This window comes from Misgurnus anguillicaudatus, chromosome 18 (assembly GCF_027580225.2).
Source record: "Misgurnus anguillicaudatus chromosome 18, ASM2758022v2, whole genome shotgun sequence".
Classification (NCBI taxonomy): Eukaryota; Metazoa; Chordata; class Actinopteri; order Cypriniformes; family Cobitidae; genus Misgurnus; species Misgurnus anguillicaudatus.
This window is the reverse complement of record NC_073354.2, coordinates 4,357,408-4,378,609: the sequence shown is the minus strand read 5'-3', so window position 1 is coordinate 4,378,609 and position 21,202 is coordinate 4,357,408. Positions and strand designations below refer to the sequence as shown.

At 39.9% G+C, this 21,202-nt stretch overlaps 1 protein-coding gene across 6 annotated transcripts in view; it reads left to right on the top strand.

Annotated features, from left to right (window-relative positions):
* Positions 1-19,994, top strand: part of lpgat1 (lysophosphatidylglycerol acyltransferase 1) — a 38,688-nt gene extending 18,694 nt beyond the window's left edge. For all 6 annotated transcript variants that reach the window (XM_073855620.1, XM_073855624.1, XM_073855622.1 and 3 more), the window contains 4 exons: positions 43-319; positions 4,240-4,366; positions 17,638-17,744; positions 17,833-19,994. In XM_073855620.1, the coding sequence (XP_073711721.1) occupies positions 43-319; positions 4,240-4,366; positions 17,638-17,744; positions 17,833-17,984 (663 nt within the window). In that variant the 3' untranslated portion in view covers positions 17,985-19,994. The remainder of the gene's footprint in view (positions 1-42; positions 320-4,239; positions 4,367-17,637; positions 17,745-17,832) is intronic.
* The last annotated feature ends 1,208 nt before the right edge of the window (positions 19,995-21,202 follow it).

The window sequence follows — 21,202 nt, the reverse complement described above, 5'->3', positions numbered from 1 at the left end:
TGAACTTTATGTTGACACAAATTTATTTTGAATCACCTGCAGGGCAAAGCACATCGAGAAAAACAGCTAGTTTACCTGCAGGATCACCTGGACAGGTATTACTACAGTAGAGACAGGAAGTGGATCGTGCTGTTTCCTGAGGGCGGATTCCTGAGAAAGAGGCGAGAGATAAGTCAGTCCTTTGGGAAAAAGAATGACTTGCCTCACTTGACTCACGTTACACTGCCACGGTTGGGTGCCACTCAGATTATCCTGAAAAACTTAGGACCCCAGCAGGAAAATGGCACCTTGGGAACAGATGGAACTCCATCATGTCAAAGTAAGAGATCAAAACACTTACAAGTTGCTTTCATATTTTGAATCTCTAAAAAATTGTTTATAAAAAAAAAACTAACAGCATTGCTTTTTTAGTAACAAGTTACCAAATGAATAATACCATTAACACTGTGGCCGTTACTGACAATAAAACTACTATGATTGATGTCACTGAAGCGATTTTCATCCGAGTAGGCTCTCTCTAAGCCAGACAGTAGGACCTGGAGTTTTTTGTGTGTGTGTGTGTGTGTTGGGCGACAACCACATAACTGATGATGGCTTAATTTCCATTGTTGGCCAACCAGGGGTAGAGTGGTGCGTGTGTTTTTTCACAAACAAGTGAGAAGTAACTATAACTGATTAATCTTTTTAAGGAACAAGCCTAACACCTGTGCTCACTGAATTTAAAACATGACATTTATCTATATAGACTAATATAACGTTGATATATAGGGATCTGTGCCACCCCTCTCAAATGTTAGTCTTAAGCCCTGCTTTTGCACCTCACACTGTATATTTGCTCTGCCTAATGAATGGCTTGGCATTGTTGTCAACTAATGAATTCTGACAGGTTTGCAGTGTTTCCTACAGACTTAGTTTATTTGTGACCGCACATCTGCCAGAGGGAATAGGTAAATAATGGGTAACTGCACACGACTGCGCACTTTTCGGCACTTTACGCGTTGAGTATAAACCAGGCTTCAGAGTCACAGCGAAGCTCTGCAACTGACGCCACGTGTGCCGGTCCCCCACAAATAAATGAATGAATGGGAAACACTGGGTTTGGCTTTAAATAAACACCAATTCAACAGGATAATTACATGTAGTGCTTAGTAACTAATGTCTCCCATTATATGGACAAAAGTATTGGGATGACTGACTATTACACCAACAAGGACTTTAATGACATTGCAATTAAGTACATTAGGTTTTATTATGGAGTTTATTATGGTCCCCCTTTGTGGCTATTACAGCTTCCTTTCTTCTTGGAAGGCTTTCCACAAGATATTGAGCGTTTTCTGTGGGAAATCGTTCCTAATTATTCTGTAGTGCATTTATAAGGTCAAGCACGGATGTTGGATGAAAAGGCGGGCCTCACAGTCTCTGTTCCAGTGCATCCCAAAGGTGTCCGATGGGGTTCAGGTCAGGGGTCTGTGCGGGCCAATCACGTTCTTCCACACCAAACTTATCAAATCTTGACTTTGCTTTGTGCACGGGGGCACAGTCATGCTGACATAGAAAAGGGCCTTCCCCAAACTATTCCCAAAAAGTTAGAAACATAGCATTGTCCATGTTTGTAAGTGGACTGCATGACTAGATGCATGATTTTGTTTACTTGTTCCAATGGGTCTGATTAAAACACCTGAATTTAATAATTAATTGGTGTGTCCTTTTATTTGTGTCCATATAGTGTATGTTTAGACTAAAATGTTTAGGCATTTTAATCTCTCAGTGTACAGTACATTTAAAGATAAACCTGGAAATTTCATTGTAAAGAAGGACCCAAACAATAGAATGTATTTTCAGTGTCTCTCATAGTATTTTCACACAAAGATTATACACATCAGAAAACTTTGAATACAGCATGCAAAACATTTGAATAGTGTTATCCGTTAGGAGCTTGACAGCAGTTGCATTGCATGTTTTACATTTTTATATTTAGTTGTCTGCAACCTGAGGCTTCTTGTTGGCTCCACCAACACAAATTAATTTTATGGCTGTGTCCGAAACCGCTCCCTTGTAGAACGCATAACTGGAACACTAAACTGGATACTTATTGTAAACACCACACATTTATGTTTATAAGCTTGCGTTAGTAGTTGTTGTTTTCAGTTATATTCTACTTTTTTTTAATGTGATTTTATTTAAAATACAAAACATATATTTTTATTAAATATAATAAACTAACATAACAGTAAATAATATGACAAGCAATTGTTTTGTTCTCTTCATTATCACTTAATACAATAAACATGACAAATGTGACAAACAATAAGAAGGTAAACTTTACCGCCGACGAGAGCATAAAAAACGCTCTGGCTGCCCTGCCAACGATGCTATAGAAAAAGAGAGGTTGACCCTCGAATGCATTCTCTGGAACCCTCTCAAGCGGAGAACTTCTATTGGTTTCGACCTTCCGATAGGTTGCCGCCGAACATTTCCGCCGCCTTATTGGTTGCCCAAAAATTGGTTGAGTAAAAGCTCATTACTATGAAGTTGAGCTAATTACAACTCAGGCCTGGGGCAAGCGCTTGAGACGTCTGGGCCAGTAAACAGTATTGTCACTTGCCCGATCAGGCCAGTACTTTGCCCTCATTCACTAAAATATATTTTCTGCCTGTGGCCATATGTCTGCATGTATTCTTGTGCAATGTTCTATCGAGACATATTTTAAGCGTTGCGCATGTTAACTTCTCAGCAATGTCTTGAGGTTTCTCCTACCTTATTGGGTGTTGTTAACAACAATGTGTGTTGCTTGTTACGTCAGCTGGTAGAGCAAAGAGACGTTAAGATGGTGGGGGCACCGGCCCAAAACAAAATGATTTAACATCTTGGAAGCAGACATTTACTTGGTTAAAACACGACGAAAGAAACGATGCAATGTTTTAGACAGTTTGTTGTTAGTTTACAGGTAAAGCAGAAAAGTCGAGAGACTTTTTCTGTTGGAACATGTCTGTTGTATATGTATACAATTATATTTGACTTTTAAATTATTATTTTTAAGTATGTGACAGACACATCATTTTTTTTTCAGTGCGGCCAGTGAACATTTTGGAAGGGCAAGTGAAAACCTGAACCACTGGCCCGTATGGGCCAGTATAAAAAAATATTTACGTTGAGCCCTGCAACTGTCGCGCCGTGTTGCTGCTTGCCGTCAGTTCTCATTGAAAATGAATGACCTTTGAATGCACAGTAAGGGTTTATGATGAATCTTTGCGACAGCTGTCTGACGCATGGTATTTACTTCAGTGTTTGAAAATGCTCACTCATTTTCCTTTGCCCATTCTTTCCCATATAGTGGACTTAATTGTAGTTTGCTATATAGGGAATAGTGAATGAATTTCGGACACAGCAAATGTATATAGAAAATCAGCATGTATGGAAAGTGTAGTAGTAACAAACTCAATTTTTTCCGGGTTTCCCGGACAGGGCTTTTTCTAGTCCCAGACTAAAGTGTGCGTTTGAGCTGCTTTAATTTAAAAACACCTTGTACTGACATTATCTCATATCAGTGCCATTTTTTGTCTCAAGATGCACACTAGTAAGATTTTTTGGTAAAGTATGTTTGTAAAAACTACTTAATGTCTTAATATAACTAAGACTTATGCTGCGTTTATACCAGCCGCGGTAGAGGCGGCAAGCGCGGGTGATTTACATGTTAAGTCAATGCAAAGACGCGATTAGACATCCTGCGCGAGTTGAAAAATCTAAACTTCGCCTGATTTCCGCGCCGCGTTAACCAATCAGGACCTTGCTGTAGTAGTTACGTGATTACAGGAAGCGACCGGAGTGGCGGGGTCTCAGGGCAGAAGCCCCTCCCATGACGCAAATTTCTGCATGAATGTCTCAGATGACTAGAATTTCACGCGTGAATGAAGCGAGTAAACTCAAATGTTCACGTGTCCAACTACGTGCGACTAGCGTGTTTTTGCCGCCTCTACCGCAGCTGGTGGGAATGCACTATAAGTCCTGGTTTAAACTAAAACCTTTTGGAGAACTGCCCCAATACATTTTTAGTTTGTAGTTTTCCCATTAGTTTATTCAGTTTGAATTTTTTTTACTGAGTGCATCAAAAAGGCAGCTGTCCATTTGTCTGAGAAGATGAGAAAAGCATTCAGTCTTTATTGTTCAATACAGTACATGAGTGTCTTACAGTAAATGATGGGTTCACTAACATAAGTCAATATACTGTATTTGTCCCAGGTAACAAACCTAAAGGACTCCAGTGGGTAATAGATGTGACTATAGCCTACCCTAATGCAAGACCCATGGATATTCAGACGTGGATTTTTGGATACAGAGATCCAATAGTCACACATGTGCACTACAGGTAAGAAATGTGTTTAGCTCAAACTACAGAGCAAATTATAGTGTTGTTTTTGTAACCTAAAACTTTAAGTGCTCTCTGATGACTTCTAGTACTGAATCTGAACAGTTCAGCCATGTTTAGAAATCAGAAAGTTCATGGGGGTGTATTAATATACAAAAATTCAGCTCATCATAAAAGTCTCTCTTAAAGGTGCTGTGTGTAAATTTAGGGACATCTAGCTATGAAATTGCGAAATGCAACCAACAGCTCAGTCCGCAACTCACCCCTCCCTTTCGAAATGCATAGAGAAGCTACGGTAGCCGCAACAGGATAAACGCATCGTCGTCCAAGACAACGTAGTGATGAAACGCGCTCTGTAGAGCAGTTTGTCCATTTGGGGTTACTGTAGAAACATGACGCCGACTTCCATGTATGTGGACCCACAGTGTATGTAGATAAGAACGTAACTAAAAATAAACCAAAAATCCCAGACCGGACATATTGTCTGTCAGTGAATCTGGTTCTAAACTGGTTAACCCCGTTCACAGTCCACAAAATAAAAAATAATATAAAATATAAATATTTTTTTATCAACATTGTAATTATAACCGTTTATAGTTTGTATATACAGTAGGCCTACGTGACTATTGCGTATGTGTTGGACAAGTTGTTCAATTCCCATTGCTCCTTAAATTTTTCTTGTGTTCTGACGCATGAGGTATATGACCTGGGACATTCCTTTAACTATCGGCAGGTGGGAGGGTGATAACTGTGGGTCAACAAACGGCTTTCCTTTTACACATCGACAGATTTTTTTCACGCTTTTGTCCCACTTTTCACCGTATACTGATACAGTTGAGGCAGCAGAGCAGTGATTTATGAGCTCCTCTCTGCTTATTTGCTCAGTGACTGCAGTTTTATCTCTACACCTCCCGTAAAACAGCCTCGCTGGCAACTAGAAACAAAAGTGTCAAGTTAATGTAAGTAAATATAGACCTTTTGGTTTGACATGTTCAGTTGGTGCCACATGAATGGTTAATAAACTTGAGAGGAGTCTAGTTGCTATACATAATTCATTTTTGTCAGACATAAATAGGGTTTGAATCACTCAAATTTCAATTCAATTCAAATTTTGGTCTGTTGATTCACTTAAAGGGGACATTCCAGAAGACGTTTTTAAGATATTAAATAAATCTTTGATGTCCCCAGAGTACATATGTGAAGTTTTAGCTCAAAATACCATATAGGTAATTTATTGTGGCATGTTAAAATAGGCAATTTATGGGGCTGAGCAAAAATGCACCGTTTTTGTGTGTATCCCTTTAAATCCAAACGAGCTGCTCAGGTGGGCGGAGTCTCAAGCGCTCCCGCTGTAGAGCTGACAGAGCATCGAGGGAGATTCTCTCACGAAAGAAGTTAGTGAGCGATGTTAAGCATTATAAATATGAACAAGTTTAAAAAGTCAATTATCTGTTTTATGCATACTAAATACATGTTTATCAGTAGATGGGGAACATTGTGGAATAAAAATAAAGACTTAAGGTCTCATGCTGCCCTTGTTTTAAACAGGCATAATGAGTTTCAGCATGTTACAATAAAATACACGTCCACAAACACTCAGAAGTTTGCTTTTTGACCAAACCACACGTTTAATGCTTAAACTTTAGAGAAACAGGTCAAATGACATGTTTAAGTTTATTGTGCACACATATTGAACACATTCGCGTTTCTGTCAGTCTCTCATCTATTTTGTAACTCCTCATTCATTTGAAACTTCAGAGAAACATTAAACAACATATTTACTTATTGTGTATGATAGTGAATACGCGTTGCTCACTCACTCTGTCTCGTGTAGTGCATTAATCCTCGTGTAGTGCATTAATCCTCGTGTTCATTTATATAAACTTCAGAGAAACATATTAAACAACATAACTTACTTGAAAGCGAACCGTCGCGTTGCTCTCTCTCTCTCTCGTTCGTTCGCTCACTCGCTCTCTCTCTCTCTTGCACTAAGGTAACGTTAATCCTTTAGAACGTTAATTCAATCTTTAGAAAGATTATTAAAACTACAAGTTATAAGATTGTAGGCTCCTGTTGGTGTTTGATGGAATACAAACGCGTCGTGCTGTCAGTCATTCTTTCTCTCTCTGTCTATCGCACTCGAGGTAGCCTCATGGTTGGATAGCGCAGTTGAAGGGGCGGTATCATTATAATTGGAGCCCTTACCTACGTCATGGGGGGAGCGAAATCCGCATGACCTATTTATTCACATGCTTGCAGAGAGAGCCTTACCAAAACAAAGTTACAGGGTTGCTATTTTTCATGTTTTCTGGGTTGGTAGAAGCACTGGGGACCCGATTATAGCACTTAAACATGGAAAAAGTCTGATTTTCATGGAATGTCCCCTTTAAGAGATGTAAGCATATACCAGCTATACCAAAGTGAGCAATCATCCTGCTGAATGGGCACAGTTGCTTTTTTCACACTCTTTGTCTTGACATTGGCTGGTGAGGGAAGCGCTGAGGGCGACTAAGAGTCAAAGAGATATATCCTTCATCAATAACAAGTCTGATTTTAATTCTGACTGACTTTGAAATGGCATAAAATGGACCTTTCTGCAAGCACTTCAAGCACTGCAAGTGGATTCAAGGGCACTTTCTGTTTATGGCTTGTATCTGCCGCATGGAGGATGTAGTTTCTTTCACTTAAAGACTTTTTTTACGGTCATCAGATCACACAATCAGATGATACATGTTTGTACGCAGTGTGTTTGCTTTTATCTTCAGTTTATGACTCCTTGACTTGGATTAGGACATTGTTTAGGGTTGGGTCAGTATATCAGTTGACGTGTTAAACTGGAAGGGTTTTCACAGGTTATTGAATTTCTGGAATATCATGGAATTTTAACTCTTTCCCCGCCAGCATTTTTCATGATTTTCACAAAAGTTTAATGCCTTCCAGAAAATGCTCCTTTTTAAATATATAAACATACAATATATGAATTAAAAGAAGAGACCCTCTGCTTTCAAACAAAAAAATCTGTTTCATCCTACCTTCATGTGTTCACCTCTCAAATATGTGTAGGTTTCATCAAAAACACCCAATTTTGATCAAAAAGCTGAGATAATTCCATTTTTGTGAAGGACTTTGGATAGAGATCAGATGCAGAGCGATCTTTAAAACATACATGGACATACAGGTGTTTGCCCTATGGGCAATACTTCCGGGTTTTATAAGTTGCGGCTGGTGGATAATAGCGGTATTGCAGATTGACAAGATAATTCGTCAATGGCGGGGAAAGAGTTAAAAGATGTATTCCAGACATTGACAAAAATATAACATTTTATGACTTTTAAAGTCATGGAATATCATGGATTTTTGTTTGTTGCTTTATATTTTAGTTTTCGTGTATCAAAATGTAGCTTTTCAATACCATATTTTTTATCGCTTTGTTTCACACGTTATGCATATTTTTGTAGACCAACCCCGGAAGTTTGTGGGACACCGGTTCCCAGCCCATTCATTTTTTTACCCCATAAACTTTGTTGCAAGTCTTTAACAAAAGTTTGGACAAAATGTGTAAGTGTCATAATGAGATAATCTTAACAGATGAACACAATGTTTATGAATTTGGAAGACTAAGGGGCGATTCACAGTTTGCGTCTTTTGCGTGGTCAAGTTCGTTATATTTTAAATGTAGGCGCGCGGTATGCGTGCTCATAATGGAAGCGACGTGTTCTCAACATGCACGTGGTGCAACACGCTCGTTTTTTCCAGGCGGGTCCGCACCACATCGAGTTAAAAACAATAAAATTTTTCAGAATTCCGCAAGTGCCCCGCAGGTCATGTGACAAGAACCAACCGACTGTCGCGTTTTCCCTGCGGTTTTAGACGCAAAATGTGAAACTGCATTTCTTTGTTCTGATGAACACAAAGGAAGATATTTTGAGAAATGTTTGTAACCAAACTGATCCGAGGCCCCCCTGACTTCCATACTTATCTTTTTTTCCTACTATGGAAGTAAATAGGGCTTCTAATGAGAGTGAGTAAATGATGACAGAATTTTAATTTTTGGGTGAACTATTCCTAGCCTGACGTTGCCATACTCAATTCTAGTCAGAATTTGAGTCTGATACCGCTCCATTGAGCTATAATTATGAGGCGTGTCTCAATCGAAAAATGCCTCTGCACTCAATTGGATAGACCTACGATCAATCAGAGCAACGGAGTGTGTGACTGTGTTGAAATTACGTCTTTGCAGCCTGACCGAACTGCTAGTTATTTCGCTACAATGACACTAACATTGTGATTATACTGAGTTAGCGAATGTACATCAACACCTATTATGTTTACAACATTTCGTTTATATCACAACATGAAGTATTTACTAAGTCATAGAGTAAGACTATCTCTTACCATTTGTACGTTAGGTGAACTTCATCCACGACGATACCCATTACGTTTGCTTGAAAATATTGGAGCCTAGCATGTCCCTCCACTTATTCAGCAACCACGATTCCAGGCTTCCGAAAAGAATCTGGCAACGACCGCTAATTATATCCATCTCGTCGTGCACGCTGAGTGGCCATTTCAGTTGCGACCAACTTTTGCCGAATAGGAAGGACGGCAAAAACATCAACAAATGCCCTGCTCGCGTTTCTCTGTTCCTCTTTTAAAATCAATGCTCTGTCGATATCTTTTAGAACAGACTCAATGTCAGAATCCACATATCTGAACTCTACAGCGGCAGCCATTCAACACACGCGCTCTTTGGTGACGTGGTTCATTACGTTACTGTTGATTATCTGTCCATCATCGTATAAAGCCCGCCCTGACAATTTGATTGGTTCGACCAGCATTTGTCCAAGCATAGTAGCTCCTCAACGCAGAAACCCCAGACCCATCTTCCCGTTTACAAAATCTTGTGGGCCGGGCTAAGATCGGCTGGCACCCAGGCTAAACTATTCCTTTAATAATGGTTAATTGTCCTTACTGTAACCTCAGGAGGGCATTTGAACACTAAAGGCCTGGGCATTCTTCACATTTTACGCATACTTAGGGGACAGCGTACAGTGCACTTGATGCAAATGTTGTCATCAGAATTGTGTTTGTGTGTGTACTGTATGTATTCTTTTAAATATTTGTTCTGTAAGACAGGAACGGTACTTTTTTATATTTACTTTTACTGTGCGTTCGACTGTGCGGGCATGCTCTGTACAAGTAAAAACAAGGTATACTTGGATGTTTATTCATATTATACATACTGGCCAGCAGCCATTTCACCCTGTAGCCCAAGACAGCTGGCCCACTGAAGCTAAGCAGGGTTGAGCCTGGTCAGTACTTTGATGGGAGACCACCTGGGAAAAACCAGGTTGCTGCTGGTAGTGGGGTTAGTGGGGTGCTCACCCTGTGGTCTGTGTGGGTCCTAACACCCTAGTATAGTGACAGGGACACTATACTGTCAAAAAAGCACCGTCCTTCGGATGAGACGTTAAACCGAGGTTCTGACTCTCTGTGGTCGTTAAAAATCCCAGGATGTCATTCGATAAAGAGTAGGAGTGTGACCCGGCATCCTGGACAAAATTACCCATTGGCCTACTAATCATCCCCTCATACTAATTGGCTATATCTCTCTGTCTCCTCTCCACTACAATAAGCTAATGTGTGGTGTGGCGTTCTGGCGCAATATGGCTGCCGTTGCATCATCCAGGTGGATGCTGCACATTGGTGGTGCTTGAGGAGAACCCCCCCCCCCCCCCCTTTGATATGTAAAGCGCTTTGGGTGCTGCAGAAAAGCGCTATATAAATGTAATGAATTAATTCATTACTGTAAGAATATATATACAGTTGTACCTGACCTGCACATACAATTCAAAAGAAAACGCTGAATGGTTTAACACGTACTCCAAGCTTTTGCAATGTCTACATGTTGATAATCTTTATGGTGCTACACGATCCTCTAATAGTGTAAACACGTGATCCAGTGTATAGATCTGTGCCGTGGATGGTTCCATGTATCTCCAGTGACTTCTGTTCCCAAGACGCCTATCTCATGTTATTGCCTGGCATTTTCTGGAATTTGTCCCCTAAGGCCTTATTACTCTACACCTATTGATTTGTGTGTGGTAGAGTGAAGATAAACAAGTCAAAAGATCAGATGTATATATGGATGCGCTGCATATTGTTGAGTTATTGTATGTTGTTATCAGTGGTACTGCAGAGATAAACAAAGATCACTCTTGCCTTATCAGCTGATGAACATATAAAAAAATTTCGCGTGACCTTTCAACGTGCGTATGTGATGCATAAGGTCACGTGGAGAAGTTGTGGTTTAGGGCGCACTCACATTATCCAAACCAAACCATGCCCCAGCGCGATTGTCACCCCTCCCTTCTCCCCCATGGTGCACGCACTCACACTGTACTTTTATCGATCCGAGTCCGGGCGCGCTTTCGTCATTTAGATGCGTTTGTTTTGAAAAAAGCAGGAAGTAAAGCTCTCCCTTGACACTGGAACCCACCGTAATGATAAGTCTGTGTTTTTACCCGGAGTCGTTTGGTGCGCGATTACAGACAGCCCTCTCACATGTCATCATATTGCTTAGTTGATCTGTCACGTGTGCAGCTCGGACATTCACGTAACCCCGCTGCGCGCATCAAAAGGTTTTTACTGCGGCAGATGAAGGTGAGTGGTCGCGCAGCTGACGTCTTCACCTTTTGAATCGCGCTCAGGCGCGAATGCGCTCACACCACAGCCTTCCGCGCCTGAGCCCAAGTGAACCGCGCTCCGGCCCACCTCTGCAACCCGGCCGTGGCGCGATTAACCAATCCGCGCCCGGGCGCAGAACAGAGCGATCACACTTGTCAAACAAACCAGGCTTTGGGGGTCAAACGCGCCCGAGCGCGGTTTGGTTTGGATAGTGTGAGTGCGCCCTTAAATCGTTTCGCTAGATAAGACCCGTATGGCTCGTTTGGGGTCGTTTAGAGCCCTTTGAAGCTGTGTTAAAACTGCATTTTTAAGTGCATTGAAACTGTGAACTAATTCCAATTAAGTCTATTAATTTGAGAAAAAACTTGAAATGTTTTTCTTAAAAAGCTTTCAGGGTTCCCACATGTCCTTTAAATCCTTGAAAGTTTGTGAATCTGGGGGAAATAATTCAAAGCCCTGGGAAGTTTTTGAAAATATACATACATCGATACAGGTCATTGAAAGTACTTGAATCTATTTTATGCAAGACATTTTCTAGGAAAAAAATCCATATTATTCCCTGTGTAGTGTAGGATAATATCATAAAAATTCTAGATTTTTTTTAGCACACGTGCTAAACTGTTCGCTTTAAATGCTTATATCTTCTGTATCTTATTAGCCTGACGTTGTCATACTCAATTCTAGTCAGAATTTGAGTCTGATACCGCTCCATTGAGCTATAATTATGGGGCGTGTCTCAACCGAAAAATGCCTCTGCACTCAATTGGATAGACCTACGACCAATCAGAGCAACGGAGTGTATGTTGAAATTACGTCTTTGCAGCCTGACCGAACTGCTAGTTATTTCGCTACAATAACACTAACATTGTGATTATACTAAGTATGAGTTAGCGAATGTACATCAACACCTACTATGTTTACAACATTTCGTTTATATCACAACATGAAGTATTTACTAAGTCATGGAGTATGACAATCTCTTACCATTTGTACGTTAGGTGAACTTCATCCACGACGATACCCTACGTTGGCTTGAAAATATTGGAGCCTAGCATGTCCCTCCACTTATTCAGAAACCACGACTCCGGGCTTCCGAAAAGAAGCTGGCAACGACCGCTAATTATATCCATCTCGTCGTGCACGCAGAGTTGCATCGCCATGATAAGGTTGCCCATTTCAGTTGCGACCAACCTTTGCCGAATCCCATAGGAAGGACGGCAAAAACATCAACATATGCCCTGCTCGCGTTTCTCTGTTCCTCTTTTAAAATCAATGCTCTGTCGATATCTTTTAGAACAGACTCAATGTCAGAATCCACATATCTGAACTCTACAGCGGCAGCCATTCAACACACGCGCTCTTTGGTGACGTGGTTCATTACGTTACTGTCGTTTATCTGTCAATCATCGTATAAAGCCCGCCCTCACAATTTGATTCGTCGGCCTGTTTTGATGTTCTCATAGTAGCTCCTCAACGGTGAATCCCCAGACCGATCTTCCCCGTATTTCAAATCGTGGTGGGCAGGGCTAAGATCGGCTGGCACCCAGGCTAGTATCTTATGTTAATTTAATACCAAAATGCTTTTTTTGTATAGTTGTCTTTGACACATGAAAACGTCTCAGGTTACGTATGTAATAGGGATGCCCCGGTTGACTGGCCAGAGATCAGAACCGGCCGGTTTTTGCGCGATTGGTAATCCGGCTATTTTTTTTTCGGCCGATTTTTTCGGAAGTGCACCAGCGTGCACAGACTACATTTTTATCATTCACAAACATGTCTTTTGTGTAAAAGCATTTCGAAATCTGTGCGCAGGACATTAAGATTGCAAGCTGCAATGTCTGAAAAGAACTGTAATCGCAAACCAAGTTTAGCTTGTTTAATACCAAATAAACATATTGTTTATGTATACTTTCATTCTTTCTTGTTTGTTGCTTGATAAGAAAAAAAATCGGATCGGAATCGGCCAATTTGCTTGTTAAGAAATCGGTATAAAAAACGGCCATGAAAAATCAAGATCGTGCATCCCTAGTATGTAACTGTTGTTCCCTGTGAAGGGAACGAGACGCTGCGTCTCCCTTTCCATACTTCCTGCGTCCCAGTAACGCCGTCTTTGGCAATATTTTAGATAGCGATATACTTCCTGGCTCCCGCGTCACCCTGTCTTTATCGTTAAGCCTCACCATTGGTTGAATTTGATATACACATTCAGACCCTGGAGGCGTCCCCAAAGTGTCACCGCAGTGACGCAGCGCGAGTTCCCTCAAAAGGGAACTGTAACATTGTGTCTTAAAAGGTAACACGATGTAACCTTGCTCTCACTTGAAATGTGTCCACACATTTAGTCTTTGAATTTGAGGGTATTTGAAGTTAACTAAGGTGTGGTAACCCTGCATTTCTTCCCGACTAAAGAAAGATGGATGGATGAAAGGATATGGAGGGATGGTGGTAGTACTATGGATGGATGGATGGATGGAATAAAGGATGGTGGCAGTACGATGGATGGATGGATGGATGGATGGATGGATGGATGGAAGGAAGAAAGGATGGTGGTAGTGTGACTGCTGCTATAATATGTCATTTATTTATTCATTTACGTTTTAATAAAAATTTTCATTGAGAACTTAAGCTGTGTATTTTATGTATTATTTAATTTATTGTTCGCTATAGATTGATGGACGGAAGGACGAAATAATGGTGGTAGTACAGACAGATTATTTTTATTATTTTTTTGATGGCATGTAGGTTTGTAGTAAAAACATCATCTAGTATCATTAATGATGCAGTCTATAATAATCATTAGTGTCTCATATACCTGTAAAGATAAATGTATGTATTAGTGAATGTGGTTAATAATTTACAGTTGTAGATAGAGTCAGTAAATGGCGCTTGCTGTTTCAAGAGGGAAGTCCATTGTTCGGGAAATGATTTTGAAATATTTGGTCTGTCACACCCTGTTAGTACTTTGTTTGTTTGTAAGAGATGGTTTAATGCTTTGACCAGGCAGCGGTTCTGCTTGTTTTCAAACGAATGCCAACAGTTTGTAAATCAGCAGAAACGTTAAGCCTGTCAGACTTCTCAGCAGTGTAAAGAGCTGAGCTCTCCACTTCACCATGCTAACTGTAAATGATCTTAGGTCTCTAGACTCGTATCTTCTCCTCAGTGCCTGCGTTTTTAGTTCTTTGTTTCCTTATTACAAAAGTGAAATTGGGGTTCCGGTGTTGAAAGTCAAATTTGAACTTGTTGACCCCACATGAGCATCATAGCGTGTCAGAGCGTATGTTAATCGTTGCACTACGATAAAGACTGTATGAGATAAGAAAGCTGTCTGCTTGTAGAAATATGAATGAGCGATCTGAAAGTCCGGCTTTTAAGTTAAGAGCCATTTGCCTTGGAGTGCACTAACTAAACAAGCCTGTAAAGTAATGCCGTTTTGTTTTTTAATGTGATTGGAGGTAGAGATGTTGCGATACCATTTTTATTTTCCCGATACCTGGGCTCAGGGTATTGGTTGATACAGAGTACTGATCTGATACCTGGCTGTTTTACTTGAATTGTTTTGTTGTGCGTCAGATTTATCCCTTGATAAAACATGAACATACATACAGTGTACAAGAGTATTTTTGTTATCAGAAATACATTTAACAGTAATATATTATTTATTCAAATTCAGCCATAAATCTCACACAGTAAACTGAAATGGTGTTTTAGTATATAGCTGTATAAAACAGTGCAACAAATAGATCAAGGAATATAAAAAATATTATGTATGAATAATATAACAAAATAATCTCTTTAAAACTTAAGTCCAGAAAGAATTTTGTTAAATGAAAGGCATTTCTGTTTTTAAATACAAAAGCACAAAAAGTGTAGCCATGTAGTGAATGTTGTGAAATAAGAGACTTGAGTAATAGAGCCAAGCTCCTCCTTCTCTGTCCTTGCCTTTGTGTAACCATCGTGTTTTTCTGGATGACACATCATCAAATGCTATATTAAGTTACTTGTTTTAAAGTTGTTAATACTTGTGCCACCCATCGATATTGCAGCAAGACATATGAGACATTTTCACTGTTTTACTAGTCTGAAATACTGCCAAATTCCGGACGTATGCACGTTTTCAGTTTGTCTGGAGAGAGAAAAAGTAATGAGTTACGATTTGCAGCTATATTGTTAGCTATAGCGGACATAATTAGGTCGGCAACTATGGTATCGGAACGGTACATGGGTTCAACTACTTGCCGATGCAAACTTTTTTTGGTGGTATCGGCCGCATCTGAACCTCCCTAAATGGAGGGAAATTATCTGCATTTATTACCGTTTATGTCATGGGGCTGTTGAAAGCTTTATTCTGATTGGTTGACACATGTTTTTACAGTGTGCATTATTTTTTAGTAAACACACTCTTATTAAGTAGTTCCAGGTCTGTCGACTCCATTACAGTTTCATATCACTATGCCAAGTCGAACTGAAATGGCGTATTTTAGGGCTGGGAAAAAAACGATTCGATTTTAAAATCGAGTTGGTAGGTCAAATCGATTCATATTTTAAAAATATCGATTTTTTTTTGATTTTTTTCTCCCCCTCTGCAGTATAGCGCAGTACATACATTTTGCATTCGCCAAATCTTCTTTCAGGGTTTCCGTATCACGCTCCCTGCGGCGCAGCCCTCTGCCCCTCTCCCGAAGGCAGCGTATGCATACACAATCAACATGGCAAAAACAGCTGGCGAAAGAGAGCAGCTCCTTCCAAAAAAATGCTCTTCGAATTCAGTCGTGTGGAGTTGGTTTGGATTTACGGAATTTTATGTTGATGCATTTTAATTAAATATTATAAATATGTATTTTTAAAATTTATGTACAGTTTGCAATTATTTTGTTTTAAATGGGGCCGGGGGAAAAATCGAATCGTAAATCGAGTTTTTTATAAAAAAAAAATCTCAGATTTTTTTAGGGGGACAAATAGCCCAGCCCTAGCGTATTTATTTGATTTTAGCCATTAGCCTACTTTTTGTGACCCTGTTGCTCCAGGCAATCAGTGTTTCTTGTCTAATGGTCACACCTCAATTTCGCAATTTCTATGGCATTGTGTACTTAAGAGTTAAAGCTTTTTTGGCCCATTTGTAAAAGAAAATCTGTACAATAATTATACATGCCTTAATGTAAGGTCAGTTTTACCTCCAGCCATCATTTAAGGGATACTCCAGCCAAATAACAAAATTATCTCATGATCTACAATCTGAGATAGGCAAAAATTTTCAGACGAGCACAGTTAAGGGCCATTTACATTATAACGATAACTAGAACTATATATTAAAAAAATTATTAAAGAGAATAACATTTCACACCACAGCTATAATGATAAAGATACAATGAACTATATCGTTGGGATTGTTTTCTGGGTGATTTTTTTTTTTAAACTGATGAACGATAAACCAATGACAGCCTATTAAATCTATTTGAACTTCAAATGCACACGCAAATGCTGGTTACTCGCTGTGTAAATGTGGCGTAGGTTCCGTGTTGGTTTTTATTTATACTTTTGTGTCGACGTGCAAACAAACGCGCAGACCGCTGGTAGGCAGTATCCACGCGTGTAACTACAGTAGCAGCGGGACCTTCAAAGAATCAGCTTGGCAAGTTAACCCACAAACGAAGAAGAAACAGCAACTTGTTGTGTATGATTTGAGAAGACCAGCAATGATGGAAGTAACCAAACAGTGACTTTTGTTGCAGTTTGAGTTAAATCACTCCTCAACTTGGACATTCTTTGTTTTCACTGTCGCAAACGGAAATACCTATGACGCAGTTTTTTTTGTTTGACGGGAGGGGTTCTGGTGAACCAATCACAGTGCTTGCAGTCCGCGTAGACCTGATGCGCTGTAAAAAAATTTGCGAGGTATACGTCAGGCTACACAGAGCTACGCACAGGCTACGTATAACTCTTATGCACGACTATAAATCGGGCTTTAGAAGTAATTCACAGAGCTCCAGTGGGTTAATAAAGGTCTTTTGCGGGTTATCGATGCAACTGTGTAAGAAAAATATCCATATTTTAAACTTTATAAACTATAATAACTAGCTTCCGGTAACGGCCCCATCTTGGACTCGATATTCACGAGAGAGTTTTAGCATAGTGAGTGCTAAATGGGTACATTGTGCAGTGAATCGCATCAGTTAAAGATGGCGGTTTTACTGAAAGCTCATTATTATACTTTATAAAGATTTTAAAATATGAATCTTTTTCTTACAATATCGCATTAATTACCCGCAAAAGAGAGATATTCATTTATTTTAAAATGTGACCCAGTCTCTGAAAACCTAGCTAAAGTAAAAAACCTTTTTTGAAAAATATAACCTTGATATTTTGACTGAATTTCAGAGATTGAAATCAAATGTTTGATGCTTCTTATCTTATTATTTGAATATATAAGACTTTAACCTGAATTGTAGACAGGAACACGTATAATGTATTTTGGCACAGCTGTGGAGCTATATCTGACAGCATCCAAACCCAAATGTATGTTTTATGATTTGGATTGTAATGTTTCTTATGTATGTTTAATAAATTCCTTATTAAATGTGTTTTAGGACATACCATATAAAGGACGTCCCAGTAGAAACAGAAGCTCTTACAGATTGGCTGTATCAGCGATTTGTGGAAAAGGAGAAACTTCTGTCTCACTTCTACAAGACAGGTAGTTCAACCAAACTAAAGTTGCTCCAAATCTATGTGTAAACATTTATCCTACATTCAAACTCTTTCTCCATCCCTTTGTCTCTCAGGAACTTTCCCTCCACTTGATGGCCAAAAGGAGTTGGTCTCGCGAAATATGACCCTTGATAACACCTGGTTGTTGTTAGTCCAATCGTTTGCCTTCGCCTCAGGCTGCATGTGGTACAGCATTCTACATCACGTCTACTGCTGGTTCTTCTGAGATCTAAGAGGAGACCAAAACGTGCAGGATGGAGACGGAAAAGCCAGAGACCGAGAGCCCAGATTGACATTCATTACCGGAACGGATGAATGTACCCAGCAGAACGTCTCGAGCTGCTGTATTCGATCACGGTCCCCATCCTGACCTCGGAGTGACACATCTACCCAATCCCAGCCACATGCGTTCATCCTTTAGATTTGCATAGAACCAGTACAACATGTTTACACATGCGCGCTCAAATTATGCACATTTAATTGTTTACTCATGCACATTTGGACACACCTCTTTTTTTGTTGTTGTTGTTTTTGTTGTTTTTACTTACAATCAAAATTAGGCTCAGGAAAAAGTCAGAGATAGATCTGTTATGTCATTTCATTTTCATGCCTAGCCATGTGAGCTCTCCCCCTCTTTTGAGAAGAACACCAAACAGGATGACTGATTTTTTTCCAGAGACTTCTGTCCTGTTTGGAAGAGCCTCCGCTGGCTTTCATTGCACTATGAATCCTTGTGCCCCCCCACATTTCCTCCCTCGTGGCTTTTTCCTCGTGTCGACTGGATGCCGTTTTCTGCGTGTGTTGTCAGTATTGAGAGACCGTGAAGTTGTTTACACTGACAGGCACCTGCTTGGAACGGGAACGCCTTTTTCGATGATGTTCGGGAGAAATCATTGCGAAGAGGAACCTGGTTCTTGTTTCAACAGTTTACAGGGCCAGGCCACCGTTTCCTTCAGGGGGACTTTACGCAATCGATGCCATATAGACGCATCTAAGTGCACCACACAACTGCCACACAAACAGATTCAATAAGAAGAAAATACCCCTCATCTCCAAAGTTTTACAAATATTTAAGCCATATGCTTATATCGTAGGATCGGAGGGGTGCAGACATTCTACTGACTGAACTTGTGTTTGTTCACTGTCCTAAAAAAAAAACGATTTTAATTTTGTTGATTTATTTTGTTTGTGAGTCCGTTGATCTCACTTCTGTAAAAGTGACAGCGTAACCTGCCTGTGTGATTGTGCGACTGTGTGTTTTAGATGCACAATGTCTGGTAGCTTCATGTTATATCAGAGTGTTGGCAACTATCTGTTTAATAGATTTTAATTTAGTTTAATTCTTAATCCCTATTGTGCGTTTAATCCTGTACAGAAAGGAGTCCGAGCTGTAACGATGTTTTACTTTTGAAATATCATGAATGTTGGAGAAGGAAGGCAAAGGCGGATGGGGCACCGTCCCCATTTGCTCTCTCTTCTGGAGTGATCATGTGGCCGTATTGTAGAAAAAACATTGTGCTTGGACAAAAGGACCAGAGACGTAGATTACTTTTTTTGTGTCGAGGCACAAAATATTTTAGACTAGCTTTAGACTATCTTGATGGAGCTCATAAACTTGAGAGAAAATGACTAAAAACACGTTTTCCACGAGTGAAATCGGACCCGTTTATGTCCGATAATGATCGAGTCATCTTTGTGTCCGCTTCTCATATCGAAAGAGAATATGGGCGTGGTCCAGCAATAATGTACTCAAAAATAAAAGCCCATGTTGTGGCGAACGATGCTTAGATGTACAAATTAGATATTTGTAGTTGAAGATGTTGCACTGTTTTGTCACTTGCCCCTTGACCCAAGCCATGTCACACGTAAAAGTGAACTTTCGTTTCCATAGCTTGCCAGATCGAAATGTGAATGACGCCACAAGACTAAAGCTAAAGCCAAGTTAGATGCAGACTGCATTCGGAGCAGGCTACGTCACCGTGAACCTCACCGCCAGGAGCTCCCGTCGGACGCAAGAAATGCCGGGTTCCTCGACGAGTTCTGAGTAACAATTGTTTTCTTAAGTATGGTTTTATGTTTAAAAAAAGTGAGATATATCTATATATTAGCAATTTAACCAAATTACAATAGAATGGTCCATAAATTTCATTTTGTACTCTTGTTTCTCTTCCTAGCTACCCAGCCATTTTACAACACAGATTAATTGTGCTGGAATAAAAATCATGCGCAGCAGTGACCCACAGTCTCTTGTCTAAGTGTTATTGATCTGAAGCATTTAGTGCAGTTGCATTTGTTTATCTCTGTTAGCGTTTACAGACGTAACATTATTTGGGCACTTTCTACAGGATGCCGGTAAGAGAAGTATATGGTCTTATTCAGTTTTTTCTTATTTACAGTGAGGAAAATAAGTATTTGAACACCCTGCTATTTTGCAAGTTATCCCACTTAGAAATCATGGAGGGGTCTGAAAGTGTCATCGTAGGTGCATGTCCACTGTGAGAGACATAATCTAAAAAAATCCAGAAATTACAATGTATGATTTTTTTAAACTACTTATTTGTACGATACAGCTGCAAATAAGTATTTGAACACCTGAGAAAGTCAATGTTCATATTTGGTACAGTAGCCTTTGTTTGAGGTCAAACATTTCCTGTAGTTTTTCACCAGGTTTACACACACTGCATGAGGGATTTTGGCCCACTCCTCCACACAGATCTTCTCTAGATCAGTCAGGTTTCTGGCCTGTCACTGAGAAACACAGAGTTTGAGCTCCCTACAAAAGATGTGCTATTGGGTTTAGGTCTGGAGACTGGCTAGGCCACACCAAAACCTTGATATGCTTCTTACAGAGCCACTCATTGGTTATCCTGGCTGTGTGCTTCGGGTCATTGTCATGTTAGAAGACCCAGCCTCGACCCATCTTCAATGCTCTAACTAAGAGAAAAAAACAGAACACAGAAAAAACAAACAGTTTAAAAGTGCCCCAAACTTGAAGTCTGCAAAAGAGCAGAGGACTTGGCAATGTAGCGCACAGCATCTCTCATTGAGTTCCCCCCTTGTCTTTGGATAAATGTACACAGTCAAAGTTGAGTTGTTTTTAAGAAGTTTTCAGATAGGCAAAGAAAACCCTTTTCAAAAGGCATGACGCTATTTAATTGCTTTATGTACTGTTATGAAAGACATGGAATGTACAGTGTGTGACCCCATGACTTTGACCCCAACACGTGTCGCCATTACCTTGCTATTGCATGTTTCTGTGATGTGAATCATGTGATGCGTAAATAAGAGGTAAATATAAGACGAGAACTTAAAGGTGAAAACTTTTTTATCTTGTCTTAGTTGAATAACAGTAGTCTACCCGCATTCACGAACATACGAAAAGTGCTATACATTCTGAACATCTCCGTTTCATAGAAATTCCTCCTTTAGAAATGTCCGCCAGAA